Consider the following 17,179-nt stretch of genomic DNA (forward strand, 5'->3'; position numbering starts at 1 on the left):
AAATTATGAACATTGCTCAACATCATGAAAATTAAACCTTATTTTCAATAAGCAATCCTGAAAAATATTTGGGGGTGCTTAACTTTTTTCCAGGTGTATAGTATACAAGTTTTAATTTCTTAATTCTACAAGGCAATATCAAAACAAATCCTGAATTTCCACTAGTGTGACTCACATTTTGTCTTAGCATATCATCATCCCTATTTTATCCACCCCACTCCCGGAAAAGTACGAAATTAAACTTAAAATACTCTATAAAATCGTTATTGCTCAAACAAACTATAATTTTTATAGCCTTCAATTTGTTTTGTTACAGAGCTATCAAATACAAAATCATACCCCTCCGTCCACACCCACCTGTCACATCCTCTCTTTCACAGTTCATTGATAGTTCTCTCTTACGTAGTTTTTTCTTTATTATTTCAGTTCTGTTACGTATGTACAAAGAAATAATTATATAATTGTTAGTAACAATGGAGGGTCTGTACAAGATCCAGAATCCAGGAAAAGTGGATTAAAATATAGAGATCTGTAGGACCTAATCTGAGAAGTTTTTTGCTATGGCTTTTTCATTGGATATAGTTGTTGTAATGATATTCTATCTCTCCAAAGTTAACCACCCACTGTTTTATCCATGTCTTCTGATTATTCTGTGAACATGCCCAGTCTATAGAGAGATGTGCTTATTTTTGTTAGTGTGAAAAGATATTCTTTTCTGACTTGTTTTATAACATGCTTTCTCTGTAACTTGTATCCTGTTATGATCACATACATGTCTGCACTAGAAGCACATCAAGCATTTTGTTACCTTACAGTTGCAAGCAATTTCTGAATCTGATGTTTCCAATATTTGTTTTCCAAGATATGTACAACCTTGATGTTAATGTTTGTCACAAAAACTTGTGACAACACTAGATCACCACTTTGTAAAGATTAAGATGATTGATAAGGTGAAAATCAAAGTTTTATAATAAGTATTAAAAACATGGTAGTGCCAAGAAAAATCTCTAATTACTGATGTTTCTGATATTTTTTGAAATTCCATCATGAGCATAAACAACTTAAAAAGAATTAGCAACTTCGTAAGTATAAAAAACATCATAAGCTTTAAAGTGAGAAGATTTCATATGGAAGTTTAGAAATAACACAATAATAAGATGATTAATTAGTTTACATTTCAAAGTACAATCTTGTAGAAACTAGAAATACAAGAAAGTGTTGAGAAATCAGTAAATTAAACAACTTAAAGCAAAATCGTAGAGTTTATACTTTTTTGCATGCATATTTTTTAAAGATGGAGAGAGGCCAAGAGTATTTTCAAGAAGGATAAGTAGATGTTTCTAGCATTTTCTTTAAACTTTCACTGTGTACTATTGCTGCAATACAAGTTGCATATTCTAAAAATTGATTATATGGATAACGTTATGATAAAGTACATGCATTTCAGTTATGTGGTGAATATAAATATTTGGGACAATATGTTTATGACAATAAAAAATCATCAAAAAATGATAAATCATATTAAAAAAAACCTGATAAAACACTAGCATTTCTGACAGTTAGAACTATGTTCTACATTTGTTCACTTGTTAAAAGCAATAGGGTTTTGTCAGGTTTTATTGAATGGAAGAATGGAATATTACTTTGTTATGCCAAAGATTTCTTCTACTAAAGCAATCTTGTTTACTGGTGAGCAAGGTGAAGATGCACTATTAACTCAAAATTATGCAAATAGCTTCATAATTCCTTGTAAATCTTCTAATATGTGTTAAACATAATCAAGAGACCTTCTGCCACTGCAACATGCCACAGTCTTGGCAGATTGAACTTGTAATTTTTTCTTTAGGTGGTATTAAGCTAAATACATATTAAAATCTTTCATAGTATACTATTGTTTATGTATTTGATTTTTGATGAAATTTTGAAATATGCAGAATTTTGACTAATGTAGCAATGCACTTATGGTCAAGTTTTACACAAGGAAATTAAAAATGAAAATAGGAGATACTAATTCACAAAAATTGAATTTGAATGATGATTAAAAGTCTTTATTAAATAAAAAGTTCTAAGTAACTAAATGGAAATGTTAAAGGCTGTTGCTTGTGAATTAGTAATTATCAAGTCCTGAATGGTGACTTTGACAAAACCATTGGCTGTAAATGTGCTCATAAAAACCAAAGTTTGATTATATAAGGTTAAATTTAAATTTTATGAAATTTTATAAAATGATGCATGCATATGTAACACTTAATAAATTTTTTGTTCTGTATTGAGAGGTATATTACTACAGGAATTTAGTATACTGTAATATGTTGCAAAAACTACTAAAAGTTATGAAACTTTTAAAGGTTAAATTTAAATTTAATGAAATTTTATAAAATGATGCATGCATATGTAACACTTAATAAATTTTTTGTTCTCTATTGAGAGGTATATTACTACAGGAATTTAGTATACTGTAATATGTTGCAAAAACTACTAAAAGTTATGAAACTCCTAACACCCATGCTTTGTATTTTATGAAATCTTGATAGTTTTGTTGTCAGAGATGTTTGTGGTTTGTAAATGAATAGTTGTGCAACTAAGCATAATTCTTGGCTTGAATGAGAACCTGACTCATTTTGTTTGTAATATTTACATTTCTCTAAATATGTTTAACACTTTAGGTTAAAAAAGATCCAAAAACTGGTCAGTCGAAAGGATTTGGTTTCATGCGATTTGGGAATTACGAATCTCAGGTTCGTGTATTATCAAAACGTCATATGATTGATGGAAGATGGTGTGATGTGAAGATACCAAACTCAAAGGTAGGCATGTTTTTGCAACCAAAGTTAAAGTGGCATATATTGTATAAACCATACCAAATTGTTATTTTGTTTAAAGCTGGGTGATTAACTTGATTAATCAATATAATAGATTAGTATCACATCAGATAATCAATTGAAATTATGATTAAATCAATTAATGTCACCAAAATATTTCACCAGTTGAAATTAGTGTTTCATTTTATTACTATGTTATTATTCAAACTATCCAAGTGATCAAAATATTGCAGTTATGAATTCTCATTATTATTCTCTGTTAATGCAAGATTGTTCAGTTTAATCATTTTATGACTCATGAAAATAATCAACTAAACTAAGTTAGTTTTCTGATTATTGCTATTATTGATGTGAGAATAATCAATTAACCCTCTGGATTTGGGTAGGTCAAAGTGTGTATGTCATGGATTTTTACAGTTAAAATTTAATTAACTGTTATCAGTGTATGCCAATAAACTTGGCATCAAAACATAACTTATAATTAATATTTTTATATTATGTAAGAAAGTGTTTAAATAAATTTTCAGTCTTCACTTCTGTGTATCTCTTGAATGCTTCGTTGCTGTGAACTGCCCATTTTTGATTTTCTCTCTTCCTCTATATGATGTTCTGGGTGTGCCATCAATTGCATACACATACTATAGCTATTGCTAAACCATGATATAAAGTTATAGCCTCCAAGCTTCTTACTTTACTGAGATATAAACAAGAAAGTCAAACCAACATGCCACACCCCTCCTATCTCATCTTGTGTTCCAAAAAATGTCAGTAATTCTCTTGGACTTTTGCTTTTGGATTATTTATACCCAACAGAAAGAGCACATTATGCTTTACATGATTTATTATGCAGCTAGTATATTCAGGAAATAATTAGCCTCAGTTTCATTGTTTTCCTTAGTGGTTTTCAGGTGCAACAGCTAACATAAGTTTCTCAACCTATTCATAGCTTAGTTAGAAAGCCAATTAAATTACAGTAGTTTTAGGACTTTTATTTTTGAGCCTGATAATGTTTTGTACTCCAGATTACATATTTGAAATAAAAGTTTATATTTTCAACCATCAAAAAAGTAGGTCTACAGTACTTTGTATGCTCATGGCAAAAAGCCTATGCCCAGATATAAGTAATAAATTACTTTGTTTATGTATATTTTTTATTTATTGTGATAAAAGTAACTAAAATGTGAAAAATGAGGAACTTATTAGGTGAGATAAGAAAACTTAAATCAAGTTTCCCATGATTCTCAGTTTTCTAGCACATGCACATGGCATCATATGATTGTAAATCAAGTGTTTGTTTAAAGTTGTTTGGCTGTGATGAATGACTTCTGATATGGTAATTCCCTTTTCTCACAAGATTAGCTATTCCCATTTAGTGCTGTCCTCTGTATGCAAACTTTTTTTGAACACATGCCACAATCCTTCTGCTCCCCCCTATTGGAATCTAGTGATTCCAGCATGTCTCATCCAAAATCATAATGCGTCACTTCACCAATGGAGTGCATTGTAGTCACGTGATGCATGTGACTCCCTCTATACTCTTCCACCAAACTGTCACTTCTCATTTGGCAGAGCTTGTACTTGGATGTTTTTTGTCATTCTTTACTATTTCACGTTTATATTTAGTATACTCACGAAGTGGTCTTCAAAATTTGGAGTTTAAAACTTGCCTTCATTTATCCAAGCTTATTCCAGTCACATTCTGAAGCTAATGTTACCACTTTGGGGGTCACGCTTACGACTAGCGCTGTCTTATAGGCTGCAGGTGCGGGCAACCTGGCGCAGGTTTTTATCCTCTGGGATATTGAACATTAGAAAGTTCGGCCTCTTTCTTCAGTTATCACTCACAATTTCTCCTGTAGAAGCTGACTCTGTTTGGGCGGATGGAGATCTTGATAGCCTTTTTCCACCACCGGATTTCTAGTGTTTTGTTCTTCATTTTCATTATGTAGTCTCTGTTCTAATACAGAGATTCTATGTTCTTTTTGCACGTATATAATGGCTTTCATTACATTTCTCGATGGACAGTTTCCACCTTATTTCATCGTCTATTGTTTGGACTTTCAGGGGCCTTGCTTCGTTAGTCAGTATTTGGATCCCTTTCAGTGGCCAGTTGTGCCTTACCAGGTATCCTTCAAATGAACTCGGCACTGTACAGCCGTTCTCTTCTATGGCTTTGCTGTGCTTACCATTGAGATGGGATGTTTCACAAAATTGCTTAACTCTGAATACGGGGTTGGCCAATTTCACCCACCATGTGACTTCTTTGTACTCGTTTAAAGTATTTATAGATTTAATACTTTTGACTTTCAATATAGTGTGTATATCTATACAAAATTTGGCAGTCTTTCAGTTAATATTATAAGTCTTTCACAGACAAAAAAATATATTTTTTTAGTGAAGTAATTTTCATAAAACAAAATAAAGATTTCTCCATTAATATATTGAGTATTTGTTTTGAATAGTCTGTGTGAAAAGCAATTTTCATGTTAAAATTAAAAATACTTTCCTCATCTTAAAAATCTCAAATTTCCTTTGTATAATGCCTTTAAATGCATTTCAAACTTTTTTCAGTAAAACTTTATAGTTTATCTGTTATTTTCTCTACTCTATCTCAAAATAGGATAAGTCAATTCAATCAACCTAGTAACAAAAAAAAAAACAATTAAAATAAACCTAAATTACTCTTTTTTCTTTCTAGAATGACTTCAAATTGTAATATGAAACTACAAGTAGCTCTAAGTTCATAACATTAGACATCTATTTATAATTAAATTTTATTGTTTTATAGCCCTTTTAACTATGTCTAACTACTGTCCATGCCATTATAAGTTATAAATCACTCAGGGAATGTGCAGCTCACCACTCTTCTTTTTTTTTTTGCTGTTGGGTTTTGAAGAGATTTATCCCTAATTTTTATACTATAAATAGTAATGCAATTAATTATTTTATTTTATTAAATAATGCACCAAAGTATATAGACAAATAACATGCAAAAAGTAGACAAATTCACTTACCTCTCAAAATTTTTCTGGCTTTCTAACTATGCAACAATAGCTGTTACAAATTCATCTAAGCTAGTTGTTAACTTTCCCATGGGAATGATGTTCGTACTCTGATGAAATTGCCATTTAACTGTTTGGAACATAATGTTATACAATATGTCATTGATAGATGAAAAACCTTGACTTTCTGTTGGTTATAGGTAATATATAATGAAATGTAAGAGAGAACTATCAACGAATTCTGAAAGAAAGGATGTGACAGATGAGTGTGGCAGGAGGGGGCTGATTTTGTATTAGATAGCTCTGTAATCAAACAAAATTGAAGTCTATAAAAATTATGGTTTGTCTGAGCAATAACGATTTTATAGAGTAATTTACATTTAATTTCTTACTTTTTTGAGGGGTGGTGGATAAAATAGGGATGATGACATGCTAAGAGAAAATGTGTCATGTGGGTCACACTAGTGGTAATTAAGGATTTTTTTAAATGTTGCCTTGTAGAATTAAGAACTTAAAACTTGTATTCTATTAAAATATGGATTATTAGCTAAGATTTTATACTATTCTAATTGGTGTAACATAAACAAAAGTAGTTTAATAAAATTTTACATGTAAGACACTAAAACCTTGTGTCATGTGCAGTAAAGGATACCTGTGGCGATAGGGTTGAATAACCTTGTGATGTTTTTGCTTCATAAATATGCCCATTCTGGATCGTAACCCATGGACTGCATGGGTAAAGCAGAAGGGAATAGCTGTCTCTCCCTGCTATATTTTGATTGAATAAATTGGTGTAGTCTGCTTTTCAAAATAGGGTTTCATGGTCACCCATTGCACTGGCTCTGGTGATGATCTTCCTTCAGACTGTCCACCGTGTATTCACCCTCCTTTCTTCCAGAAGAGTGTGGGAGCCCTTATACCACTTTTCCAGTTCCAAGCCGCTGGGGTGGTTGACCGTGGAGGCACCCTCCTGAATGGGTTCCACAAAAAGATGGCTATAACCATTCAGTCATTTCCCTGTCTCGTGAGTTGAGTTTTCTTACATACACATTCTTTTGATACCAGATGTTGGGTTCCCAGATCAATCTATCAAATGCTACTACATGTGCCATGTTCGGGTATCAGATTGGTTAACAATTCCTTCTGATCTCTTGAACTAGAGGTGAAGATGGTATGATTCTCATCCTGCCCCTGAGTGGATGTTGGCTCCCAGCTTTGATGTATTGACATACCCACATGGTCAGTTGCATCCTAGCCACTCTACATCTCGGGGCACATTCATTGTTTACCCACTTTTAAACCATGGGATTGACTTCCATATAATGTGGTTCGGCACACTATCTAACCAGAATTCTCTCCAACTTGGATGTGCTCCTTTACCATTCTGCCTATATCTCATATATATTTCATGTAGGGCGAAGAGTATACCTGGTATAGAAGTGGTGCAGTTTCCCTCATCAGATCTTCTGGTTTGACTTTCTCATTTCCAGGGGTTTCCTTTGGACATTTTTGAAGGGTGCTTCTGTCATACCCTCTCACCGGTCCTTATTCAGTGTGGGATTCCAGCTAATCTTGTGAGCAGAGGGAATTACAGTATTGGAAGTTATAATTTTCCTATACTGAAAATGTATTTCTAATAGGTAATTCCCTCTCTCAACCCCCCCCCCACCCACACACACACTGAAAACTGGTACTTCCATCTTCCGATACAGTATTTCCCTCTGCTCAGTCCATTTTGTGCTGCCCTCTATATGCAAACTTATTTTATAACACATGCTACAAGTCTTCCACACACCCCTATTTGAATCAAAGATTCCAACATGTCTCATACAAATCATCATGTGTTATCTCTTCACCAATAAGAGATACTACTTGACGCATGTGACTCCCTCTATGCACCACTCCCAAACTATCACTTTTCATCTTTCTTTTGCTGATTACATCTTGAAGTGGTTTAACTTAATTTAATTTACTTTATTTCAAGAATTTTGTTTCAATTTTATTTTCAAAAGTGTTTCATTTACCCATGTTTTGCCACAGATTTTTTTGCTTGTTTGTTTGGTATCTAGCATGAATTCCGAAGTTGATGTTACCACTTTTTCTGATGCCATACTTTAGGCCACAGGTGTGGGCAACTCATTGAGGGATTTATCGGCCATTATTCACAGGGAGATTGAGCATTGTATGGGACAACCTTAGCCTTCTGATTCCAATAGGGGGGTGCAGAAGGCTTGTGGCATGTGTTATAAAACAAATTGCATATAGAGGGCAGCACAAAACAGGAAAATCTATTATTGTTAGAGGAGGGAAGTATCTATTGGAAATACATTTACAGTATTGGAAAATTATAACTTCTGCCAGACTCAAAGTGATAATTTGATGGAAGAGTATAGAGGGAGTTAAGTGACTGAATCACACTCCATTGATGGAGAAGTGAGGCATGATGATTTGCAAGAGAGACATGTTGGAATCACTAGATTCCAATAGGGTGGGGGGAGCAGAAAGCTTGTGGCATGCGTTCAATAAACGTTTGCATAAAGAGGGCAGCACTGAATGGGAATAGTTAGGAAAATTATAACTTTCAGCATACACAGGGATAGTCTGAGTGGAGCTGTAAAGCAATAAAACTAAATAGACCTAAAGTCTATTAAATTTGGCTGTAAGAATAAATAGTGTATGAATGTCTGTTACAATGTGTGGTCATTCCAGAAAGAAAAAAAAGATATTTTAGATTTATTTCATATTTTTCAACTTTTTAATTTACCTAGTGTTATTTAAGTAGTGTTAGTGAAGAGAAAATAAATAAAATATAAAGTTTTACTGAAAAAACAACAATATGGTATTCATTTAGGAGTTCCTTTATAGTCGATCATATAATTCATTTTATATATCTAGTCAGTTTTAACTTGATTGATATTCATTAAAATATTTCTTTTGATACTTTATTTTGCCAAATACAGTAGTAACTACTTCTGGCTTTAAATAATAAAAAAACAGCAAAAAATGACCAGAGAAGGACCGCACCTTTCAAAGTGACATCACCTTTACCCTTGTTAGGCAAGATATCATGATTTTTGCTAATAATCATGATAAGTAGGAATTTATTTGTGTGTTATTTGAGTATGATAAACTTAATAATATTTAAGAATTAAGGATTTGAGTTATTAGAATATTTTGCTGTCACCTACTGGCTGAACCTAAGCTTGCCTGAAGTATAACCTTACAAGAAACTTTTTGTGATTTTCAAACAGATATGATATTATATGAAAACATTTTCAGCACTGTTGAAAAAATTATTAAATAATTCTCAGATTTATGTTTTTTCTAAGTTTTCTAAACTTACCATTAGATTCCTTTGCTCATCCCTGTAGGAGCTCTGGCTACTCGCTAACTCAAAGAAACTGTAAAATATTACTAATACCACTTTATTTACTCTGCACTGACATAAATAATTTATAGTTTGCTCTCTATAATCTTATTTAGATACTGTCTATAGCTGTTTTCAAAACTGAGCTTCATTAGTAATTCTTCAGACCATACACTATGACATCATAAAAGGGTGGTAATAAAAGGCTGTAACAATAAAACCACAAACAGAGAAGGGAAATCATGGGGAAAAAAAAGATGGATGATTATGTTCTAAAGGTAATATAGTTTCTTCGCAACATTAGGATGACAGAAAAAGTTAGAGAAAGATTGATAAATGCATAGCTTACAGGCAAATCTCTTAGCTGTGAAAATGAACATTTTTTTTTGTGAATTGCACTAAATAAATGGTAAGTTTTTAAAATACAGTAGAATTATTATATATACTTAAATTTTGAAATTTGTTGTGCAGGTATGAAAAATGCTCACTGTTGTGATAGGGTTAAAGGTGTGTAAATTAGACACATGGAGATTCATAAGATCATTTTGAAACAAACATAAATGCCTGAAGACCAAATCAAGGAATCCAATATTTTTTTTTTTCCTCCAAACAGCAGGAGAGCCAAGCAACAGAACTCAGTAGGAAGGTATTTGTTGGTCGCTGTACTGAGGACCTTACGGCAGATGATCTCCGCGAGTATTTCTCCAAGTATGGTGAGGTAACTGATGTATTCATCCCCAAACCATTCCGGGCCTTTGCCTTTGTGACCTTCATGGACCCAGAGGTGGCCCAAAGCCTGTGTGGGGAGGATCATATTGTTAAAGGCACTAGCATTCATGTCAGTAATGCTGTGCCTAAGAATGAATCTGGAGGTCACCATGGACGTATGCATGGAAGAATGGATGGTAGAGGGGGTCATGGTGGGATGGGCGGCCCACCCATGGGGGGATTCGGGAGTGGTCCAGGGCCAAATGGTCCTTTTGCTGGTGCTCAGATGCCCCACCATGGAAATATGGGGAGTGGTGGTGGTGGTGGCAACATGTGGAACCAAGGAAATGGTGGTGGAGGAAATCGTGGTGGAGATATACCTAACTTAGCAGCTCTTGGAAATAGTTTGGGCTTAGGAACTTTGGGAATTGGGGGCAACCATCCTGGAGGGCAGGGAAACACTGGTGGCCAGGGGGGAGTCAATGCTGCTCCTCCTACACTTAGTATGGGTGCACTAAATCTTGGAGCAGCTTTGCCTCTGAGTTCAGCTATGGTTGCAGCAGCCCTAGGGCAAGCAGGCCTTGGGTTGTTTGGAGGGAATTTCCAGTCAGCAGCACTTAGTCAAGCAGAAAATCAAGGAATGGCAAATCCCCAGAATCCACATATTCCCAATACAACATCAACACCATCACTTGGTGGGGGAAATGCTCAAAGATCTGGATTTTTAGAATGGATGAATCAAACCCAGGGTTCGGGGGATGCAAATAACAGCAATCAAGGTCCCTGGCCTCAGCGAGATGTTAAACAAGGGTTTGGAATGTCAGTGTCTCCTTGAATGTAAAAGTGATGGTGTCTGAATGGGGACAGTGTGTGTGGATGAAGCATTAAGATATCAGAAGTATTATTTGCTGAATGAAGGTGCATATGTGAACGTAAGGATTTATCTTAAAGTAAATGTTCTTGTTTTATTGTTTACCTTCCGAATAATTATCTTTATCTTGTAAACACCATAACTGTTCTTGATTTTAGCTTATCACTGATTTATCATATCAGGATTTTTATCAAACGTATAGAAAATATATTCATTAAACTATACTGAACAGCGATCCACCCTTTTTATTATTATAAACAGAAAGAATCCATGCTAAGCAATTTTTTATACTTTTTTTAATCTCCAATATTTTTTGCAGTAAACTAATTATCAGAAATCATCTAATTTTGCAATTAGACAACCATATCTGTCATGGGTAAGTTTCATTATGCTTCAGTATTTTCTGAATCAGATAATTAAACTTATGATAAACTTTCACTATGTTATTGTCATGTGCAGCTGTGCATAATGTGTGGGTAACTTTATTAGTTGTTAACAAAGTACAGTAGTTTTCTTTATAATATTCAAGTCAAGTTGGACAGAATTTTCATAAGAGCTTTTAACTTTTAATTTTGTAATCTGGTGAATGAAACTTGTGTTGAAAAAATGCCTTTAGTAATTTAATGTGATATGAAATATGTATAAGGTCTGTTAAGTAGACTAGATTTAACAGAGGGACTATGCTATTGAATACTTTGGTATGAGTAAGAAATATTGGAATAAAAAGCAGTAACAGTCCATTTCTGAATATTTTAAGTGCACAATTTGCCAATAACAGTATACACGTAAAGGATATTTTGAGGAAGAATGAGTGTTGTCTGGGTTTAGATTTTCTAAAAATGATTATAATTTGTAATGCATAAGTGTTATGTTCTATAAAATGCAGTTTAATTGTATACTTAGAATGTAGTTGAAAAGTAGTTTACATGTCTTTACGTTTTTTATTATGTGTAATGTTTAGAATTCATTTTGTTCTTTGCACTTAACTGTAAGAAGAAATTTTTCTGTGAAGAGTGTTTAATGTTGCAGTACATTATGTGGGTTTTACTGACTCACTTATGCCAGTACCAGCTGAGAATCAATAAATTTTTCTGTGAAGTGTAATCTTTAAAAGAGAAAGATGGTGGAAAATATCAGATCATGCTGGTGGGAATCATGCATTTAATTATGTGTTGCTTCGTGAGCATTCATAACTATATCATTTGCTCTAAATGATATTTCATGAAATTAATTTTGCTTTTAAAGCAAATGCAAATTGTATTACACTGTACAGTGAAATGGAAACTATTGTGCAGTTATGAAGTCCATATACATTTCTGATAATCTCACAATTCCCAGTACAAAGATGATGAACCAGAGCTTTGTAGGTTCATTGTTATTGAAGATTATCATTTTACATGAGTGAATGACGAAGCAATATAGAAATGCTGAATTTTTTTTTCTTCTATTATTGTTGAGAAAGAGCTTAGGATTTTGTCTATTAAAATAAAGCAAATATTGTAACTAATAACTAGGCTTTTAATGAAATGTATGATCAGATACAAAATAGAAAAACAAAAAAATATTGTTCATTTTAAGAACCTTTCCACGAGTATGAACTTAAAATAAATTTTACAACAAAACAAACACTACTGACAGAAGAATTGTATTTGAAAAATCATCACAAATATGCACATATATATGGTTACACTGAACTTGTTTTTTCCCCTTAAATATTTGAATTAAGGTCACAGTTATTCACAAGAAGTAACTAACAACATCACCTAGTTTTTAAGTTTCACGTTACAGTTTCTTTAAACTTATCTGTATCTCCTTTATACTTTTATGCTGACTTAAACTAGTGTCAGGAAGTTTTCTGTAGTCATAATGATTTACTTTAAGTGTGTATATGTTGTCTAATGTGCATAGAAAAATAAAAATTGCTCTTGCTTTCCAGAAGAATCTGTTACATCATTAAAATAATTTCCTTGTTAATGTGCAAATATCAAATTATTTCTCTATAGAAAATTTCAGTAAACACATCACATGTATAATCCCCTTCACTTTGCTAGTGAAAGCTAGAAAGACTAGAAGTAAGTAAAGTACAAAAATCTTGTATTCTTTGCGAGTTTCCTTGAAGGCATGTGTAAATGAAATCAAGTATATTAAGAACTTAAAGAAAAGTGAGATGGAAAATGAAAAGTATACCAATACTGCTGAAGCTAAACTTGACAGGCTGATTATTCAAGACAAACTAAACACAGCAAATTTGTTTAAGTTTAGGATTTATTGAGATCTTATTAATATCATTACTTTACTTTTAGCTATGTTGTGTTTTTAGATATCTTTAATGACTGAAAAATTATAACTTTAACCTCATTGAGAATCTTTGCAGTTGTGATATCTAAGGCAAAAAGTGAGCTTAAAATATTTTTGAGATCAAAATATTAAAGGAATGATTTTATAGTGAGAAGTGTACTACATGAATGAATGTATGATAACCTGACTGTTTTCAGTATTTTATTAAGAGCATGAATGAAAATTGAACAAGTTCTGGACTGTTGTTATTGGATTGAACATTATTCATATTTGAATCTTATACACAGTTTGTCTTTATCTTTTCTGAGTTTGTTTCAGTTTTTTTATTGGCATTAAAGTCCTCAAGTTGTGGTATGTTTTGTATGATAGAAATTCCCTCATTTCAAAGATTGATATGATATAATCAGATTTCTTTTTATTTCCATTAATATTTTGTCCTTGTGTAGAATTATTTGATTTCTGAGTTTAAAAAGAAAAAAAAAGAAAGTTAAAACCAACTGAAACTGAGAGAAACAAGTTTTAAAAGTTATCGTACTCCTCTATAATACCTTTTTCATGTATGCAGATTGACTTATTTTCTGATTCCAGTTTACATACTTATGTCATAATTAATGTAAAGTTCACTTTGAGATATTTTGAAGTAATGCTTTTTTTCTAAAGATGGATGCTTGTCATTGATAAATTGTATTGTTCAAATGTGATTTGTGGAAGTGTTGGACTGTGAATGAACTTATGATGTTATGTACAATTTATAGTTGTAACATTTAAAGCTTCGGCCATCAAAACAAAAGAAATTTCATGCCTATAACTATAATGAGATGGTTAGGCCTAAAAATGAATAGCTGTTTACTGTTGTGTCAATTGTGCACTTATGTTATATTTGCTAAGGTTTTTATCTTATTGGTACCATATAATTTGGCTATAATTTTACTGTGTGTTATCAGTTTCTTATAACTAAAATTTGCTAAATATATTAAGAGAACATTATGTGCAAAATTTATTTTATTGCTAAAGAAAGAATGAAGTCCTTTCACTTTGTTAAAAGTATAAATGAATGAATAATGGAATTAAAAAAAAAAGGAATTAACTAATGTGTATGCTTGTATCATATTGAATGCTCGTTGAATTGTACCTGCTCTTGGGAAAAAAAAAAAATTTTTTAAAGTTTTATTTTGTAATGTGAGAAAAACCTTTTTTTTTTTGATGGAAGGTGGTTATGTAAAAATCTAAAGTTCTTACAACAAAAGTGTATATTTGTTCACAAGTTTTATTGAATGAAAGGATGTAGTACAGCTTTTCATTGTTTTTTTCTTCAAATCCTGATTGATATGATTATTGTGAAAATGATTGTAAAATTTCATTACTAGTCCTAATTGGATACCCAAAACAAAGATTGGTGTTCTTGCACTAAATTCTGTAACTGTTACAATAGTTTTTTCTCTCTTTCAGACATCTTGGAATATAGCATACATAAGTCTAAATCCACAGTTGCAATCTTACTGCTAGTTATTGAAATTAGAAGATATAACTAGAGATATCAAATAGAAACCAATAGGTTGATTAGTATTTTATTAGTTGTTCAACATTGATGATTAAAAAAAGAAATTATTGTCTTTTCTTTGGTACTATTTTACTGTAGTTAGTGCTCAAACATTTGATGAATAATTACTACTTATTGGCAAAAATTATAAAACCAAATTTTCACTTAACTGGCCATTTCCTGAAAAGTACAAAAAAGGGTACATATGTGCAGAATTGTTTTAAGGAATATTTTTACACCTCACTGTTGTATGGTAAATTTGCCTTAATGTCTGCAGTGTATAGATTAAATAGACAAATATAGAATTTTGAAAGTGTTTGTAAACTGCATAAATAACTGGAAAGTTATTCAGGATACTTCTTTGCTTTCAGTATTTCAGAAATATTCTCTCTTTCATTTGTTACAAAACTGTTAGAAATGGGCCAAAATTTTATTGAAGTTTAATGTGGTTATTTTTCAAAAGCTTATTTCTTATCGGAGTCAATCTAATTGTTAAGCTTTAACCTTACTGACTGTTTTGTTGAGAAATGTGACCATGTGATGTTGTTTCTACCATAAGTTATTGTCAGGTGGAAGATACCAGTTTGTTTTCTTGCTTGTTTGAAGATTTTTGTGTATTGCATGTCTTTAATTGCTTATGCCGGTATCGGAAGAGGCAAAGGAGTGTACTGTTATACAGAAAAGTGGTATAAAGATTCTAAAAGGAACATTGATCAGAAAGTGAGGTTATGACACAGATGTGATTACAATACCATGTTTGTCTGTATGTTGTATGTATTTTACCTAAGTGTGCACTTTTTGATATGTAATACTATATTGTTACCGTGTTTGTAAGGCATCTTTAGAAAAGAAAAAAACAAAACAAAATCATACAGTAATACCAAGTCTGTGTATTTGACTAAGTGCTAAGAACTGTGGAGATTGATATTATGGTTTAAATGAAACAAGGTATAATAGATTTATTTATGACTACCTTTATGAAAATAAATATTTAGGAATTCATCTGTTTGAACTAGCTATTCTGACTTTGTGTGTATAGGGTGGACTTGAAGTTAGTTAACATATTGTACCTGGACACTGAAATTGGTTTGAATGGGCTTGTTACTCAATGTCAACCTGATATACAGTTGGAATATTTCTTATTAAATAATGTATGTCAGTTGATGTAATTACTGAAAGTGATTTTGTTCTGATAAGATTAGTAAATTTAAGCTATCTAATTCCTTTCTCACCCTGCAGTAGTGATTCTATTAATATACATATAATATCAGTACTGCAGTAATGATAACAAACATATGTCAAATTGTGTTATACTTTTTTCTTTTCACTTGTACTGTGAATATATTTGTAAGGCAAGTCAGTGAACCAATACACATCATTTTCTGTAACATCTCAGTTCTTTCATGGTATGATAGATGTTAGATGATGGTAAAAATGCTTTGATCTAGCTGTTTCAACTTGCTCTAAGTTAAGAGTGTTTGTGTTACTTTGCATGTTTTTAGAATAATGATCTTTACCTTTTGGGAATAAAATGTAGCTGTCAGTTGCTGCATGATTTAACTTTGATTCTTGCTTGGCTGAAAAGGTTTATTGTTTTGAAAGTATGAGTTGTTCAAATGTGGCAGACAGTTAAGGGTTTGACCTAAGAAGTGAAATAATCAAATACAGTTTTAACTGGTATATACATTAGTATATTCTTACAATTTGTGAATTATTTAAATTCACACTCGGGCTAATCCCTTACTGTCTTGCTCTAAGAAAGCCATTTAAAAATTTTGACAGAGTGACAACATGTAATTAAAGTATTATTGGGGGTGTGCTTGAGGGTGTCAACATGTTATGCTGTAATATACGTGGCCACTTGCAACATTTGAATGCCATAAAATTTGAGTGTTATGAATGTGTGTATTTACTTTTAAAGTATTCAATAAAAGTGACTGTTCTGCATATGAATGACTGTTTTTTGTCATGTGTGAAAATACATTGAAAACATTTTATTTTCTTTTTGCAACAGTGATGAAACAAGTATACTCATTCATTGCTTTGTAGCTGCTAGAGTTTAACTTTTATTTTAATCCTAAAATGTATAATTGATTATACAGAAATTAGTGGCTGTTTTGGCCATCACACAGTATTGGACAAATAATAAGATGCACTATGAAATTGCCATTAAAATATAAGTTAGTATTAGGGCTCTCAAACAATACAGCTTTTGTGCTTATTGGTTCACCTCTTGCAGAGAAATCTTCATTTGAAAATGAGCTCTCCTCCCAAGGTTTTAACATTTTGCACAATAATTCACCTATAAAAGACTTATTTTCAGTGCTAAGCTAGTCAATATCGATGAAAGAATGTCATGTTGACTTTAATCTCAGTTGCAAGTGTAAGTTTGGAAGGTGAGATATTTGTATGAAATGCAAATGTTGTGGATGCATTCATGATGGAGTTCCTGTTGAAGATAAAGCAATCAGAAAGAAAGGTCATCCAAACATGTTTACAATCCAGCCAGAAAAGGACAAGAAAACTGTCAAAGTAGGAGTTATAGAGAGAATGAGATACTTTGTGTTCTCA

General features: G+C 32.2%; 1 protein-coding gene across 3 annotated transcripts in view; it reads left to right on the forward strand.

The window, feature by feature from the left end:
- LOC106457174 (TAR DNA-binding protein 43-like) overlaps window positions 1-16,561 on the forward strand; it is a 29,984-nt gene extending 13,423 nt beyond the window's left edge. Inside the window, exons 3-4 of one of the 3 annotated variants that reach the window (XM_013916566.2) lie at window positions 2,667-2,807; window positions 9,805-16,561. In XM_013916566.2, the coding sequence (XP_013772020.1) occupies window positions 2,667-2,807; window positions 9,805-10,734 (1,071 nt within the window). In that variant the 3' untranslated portion in view covers window positions 10,735-16,561. The remainder of the gene's footprint in view (window positions 1-2,666; window positions 2,808-9,804) is intronic. The other 2 variants (XM_022382998.1, XM_022382999.1) reach the window with 2 other exon arrangements.
- Window positions 16,562-17,179: the final 618 nt, after the last annotated feature.

The sequence above is a fragment of the Limulus polyphemus genome, unplaced genomic scaffold, assembly GCF_000517525.1.
Source record: "Limulus polyphemus unplaced genomic scaffold, Limulus_polyphemus-2.1.2 Scaffold299, whole genome shotgun sequence".
Lineage (NCBI taxonomy): Eukaryota > Metazoa > Arthropoda > Merostomata > Xiphosura > Limulidae > Limulus > Limulus polyphemus.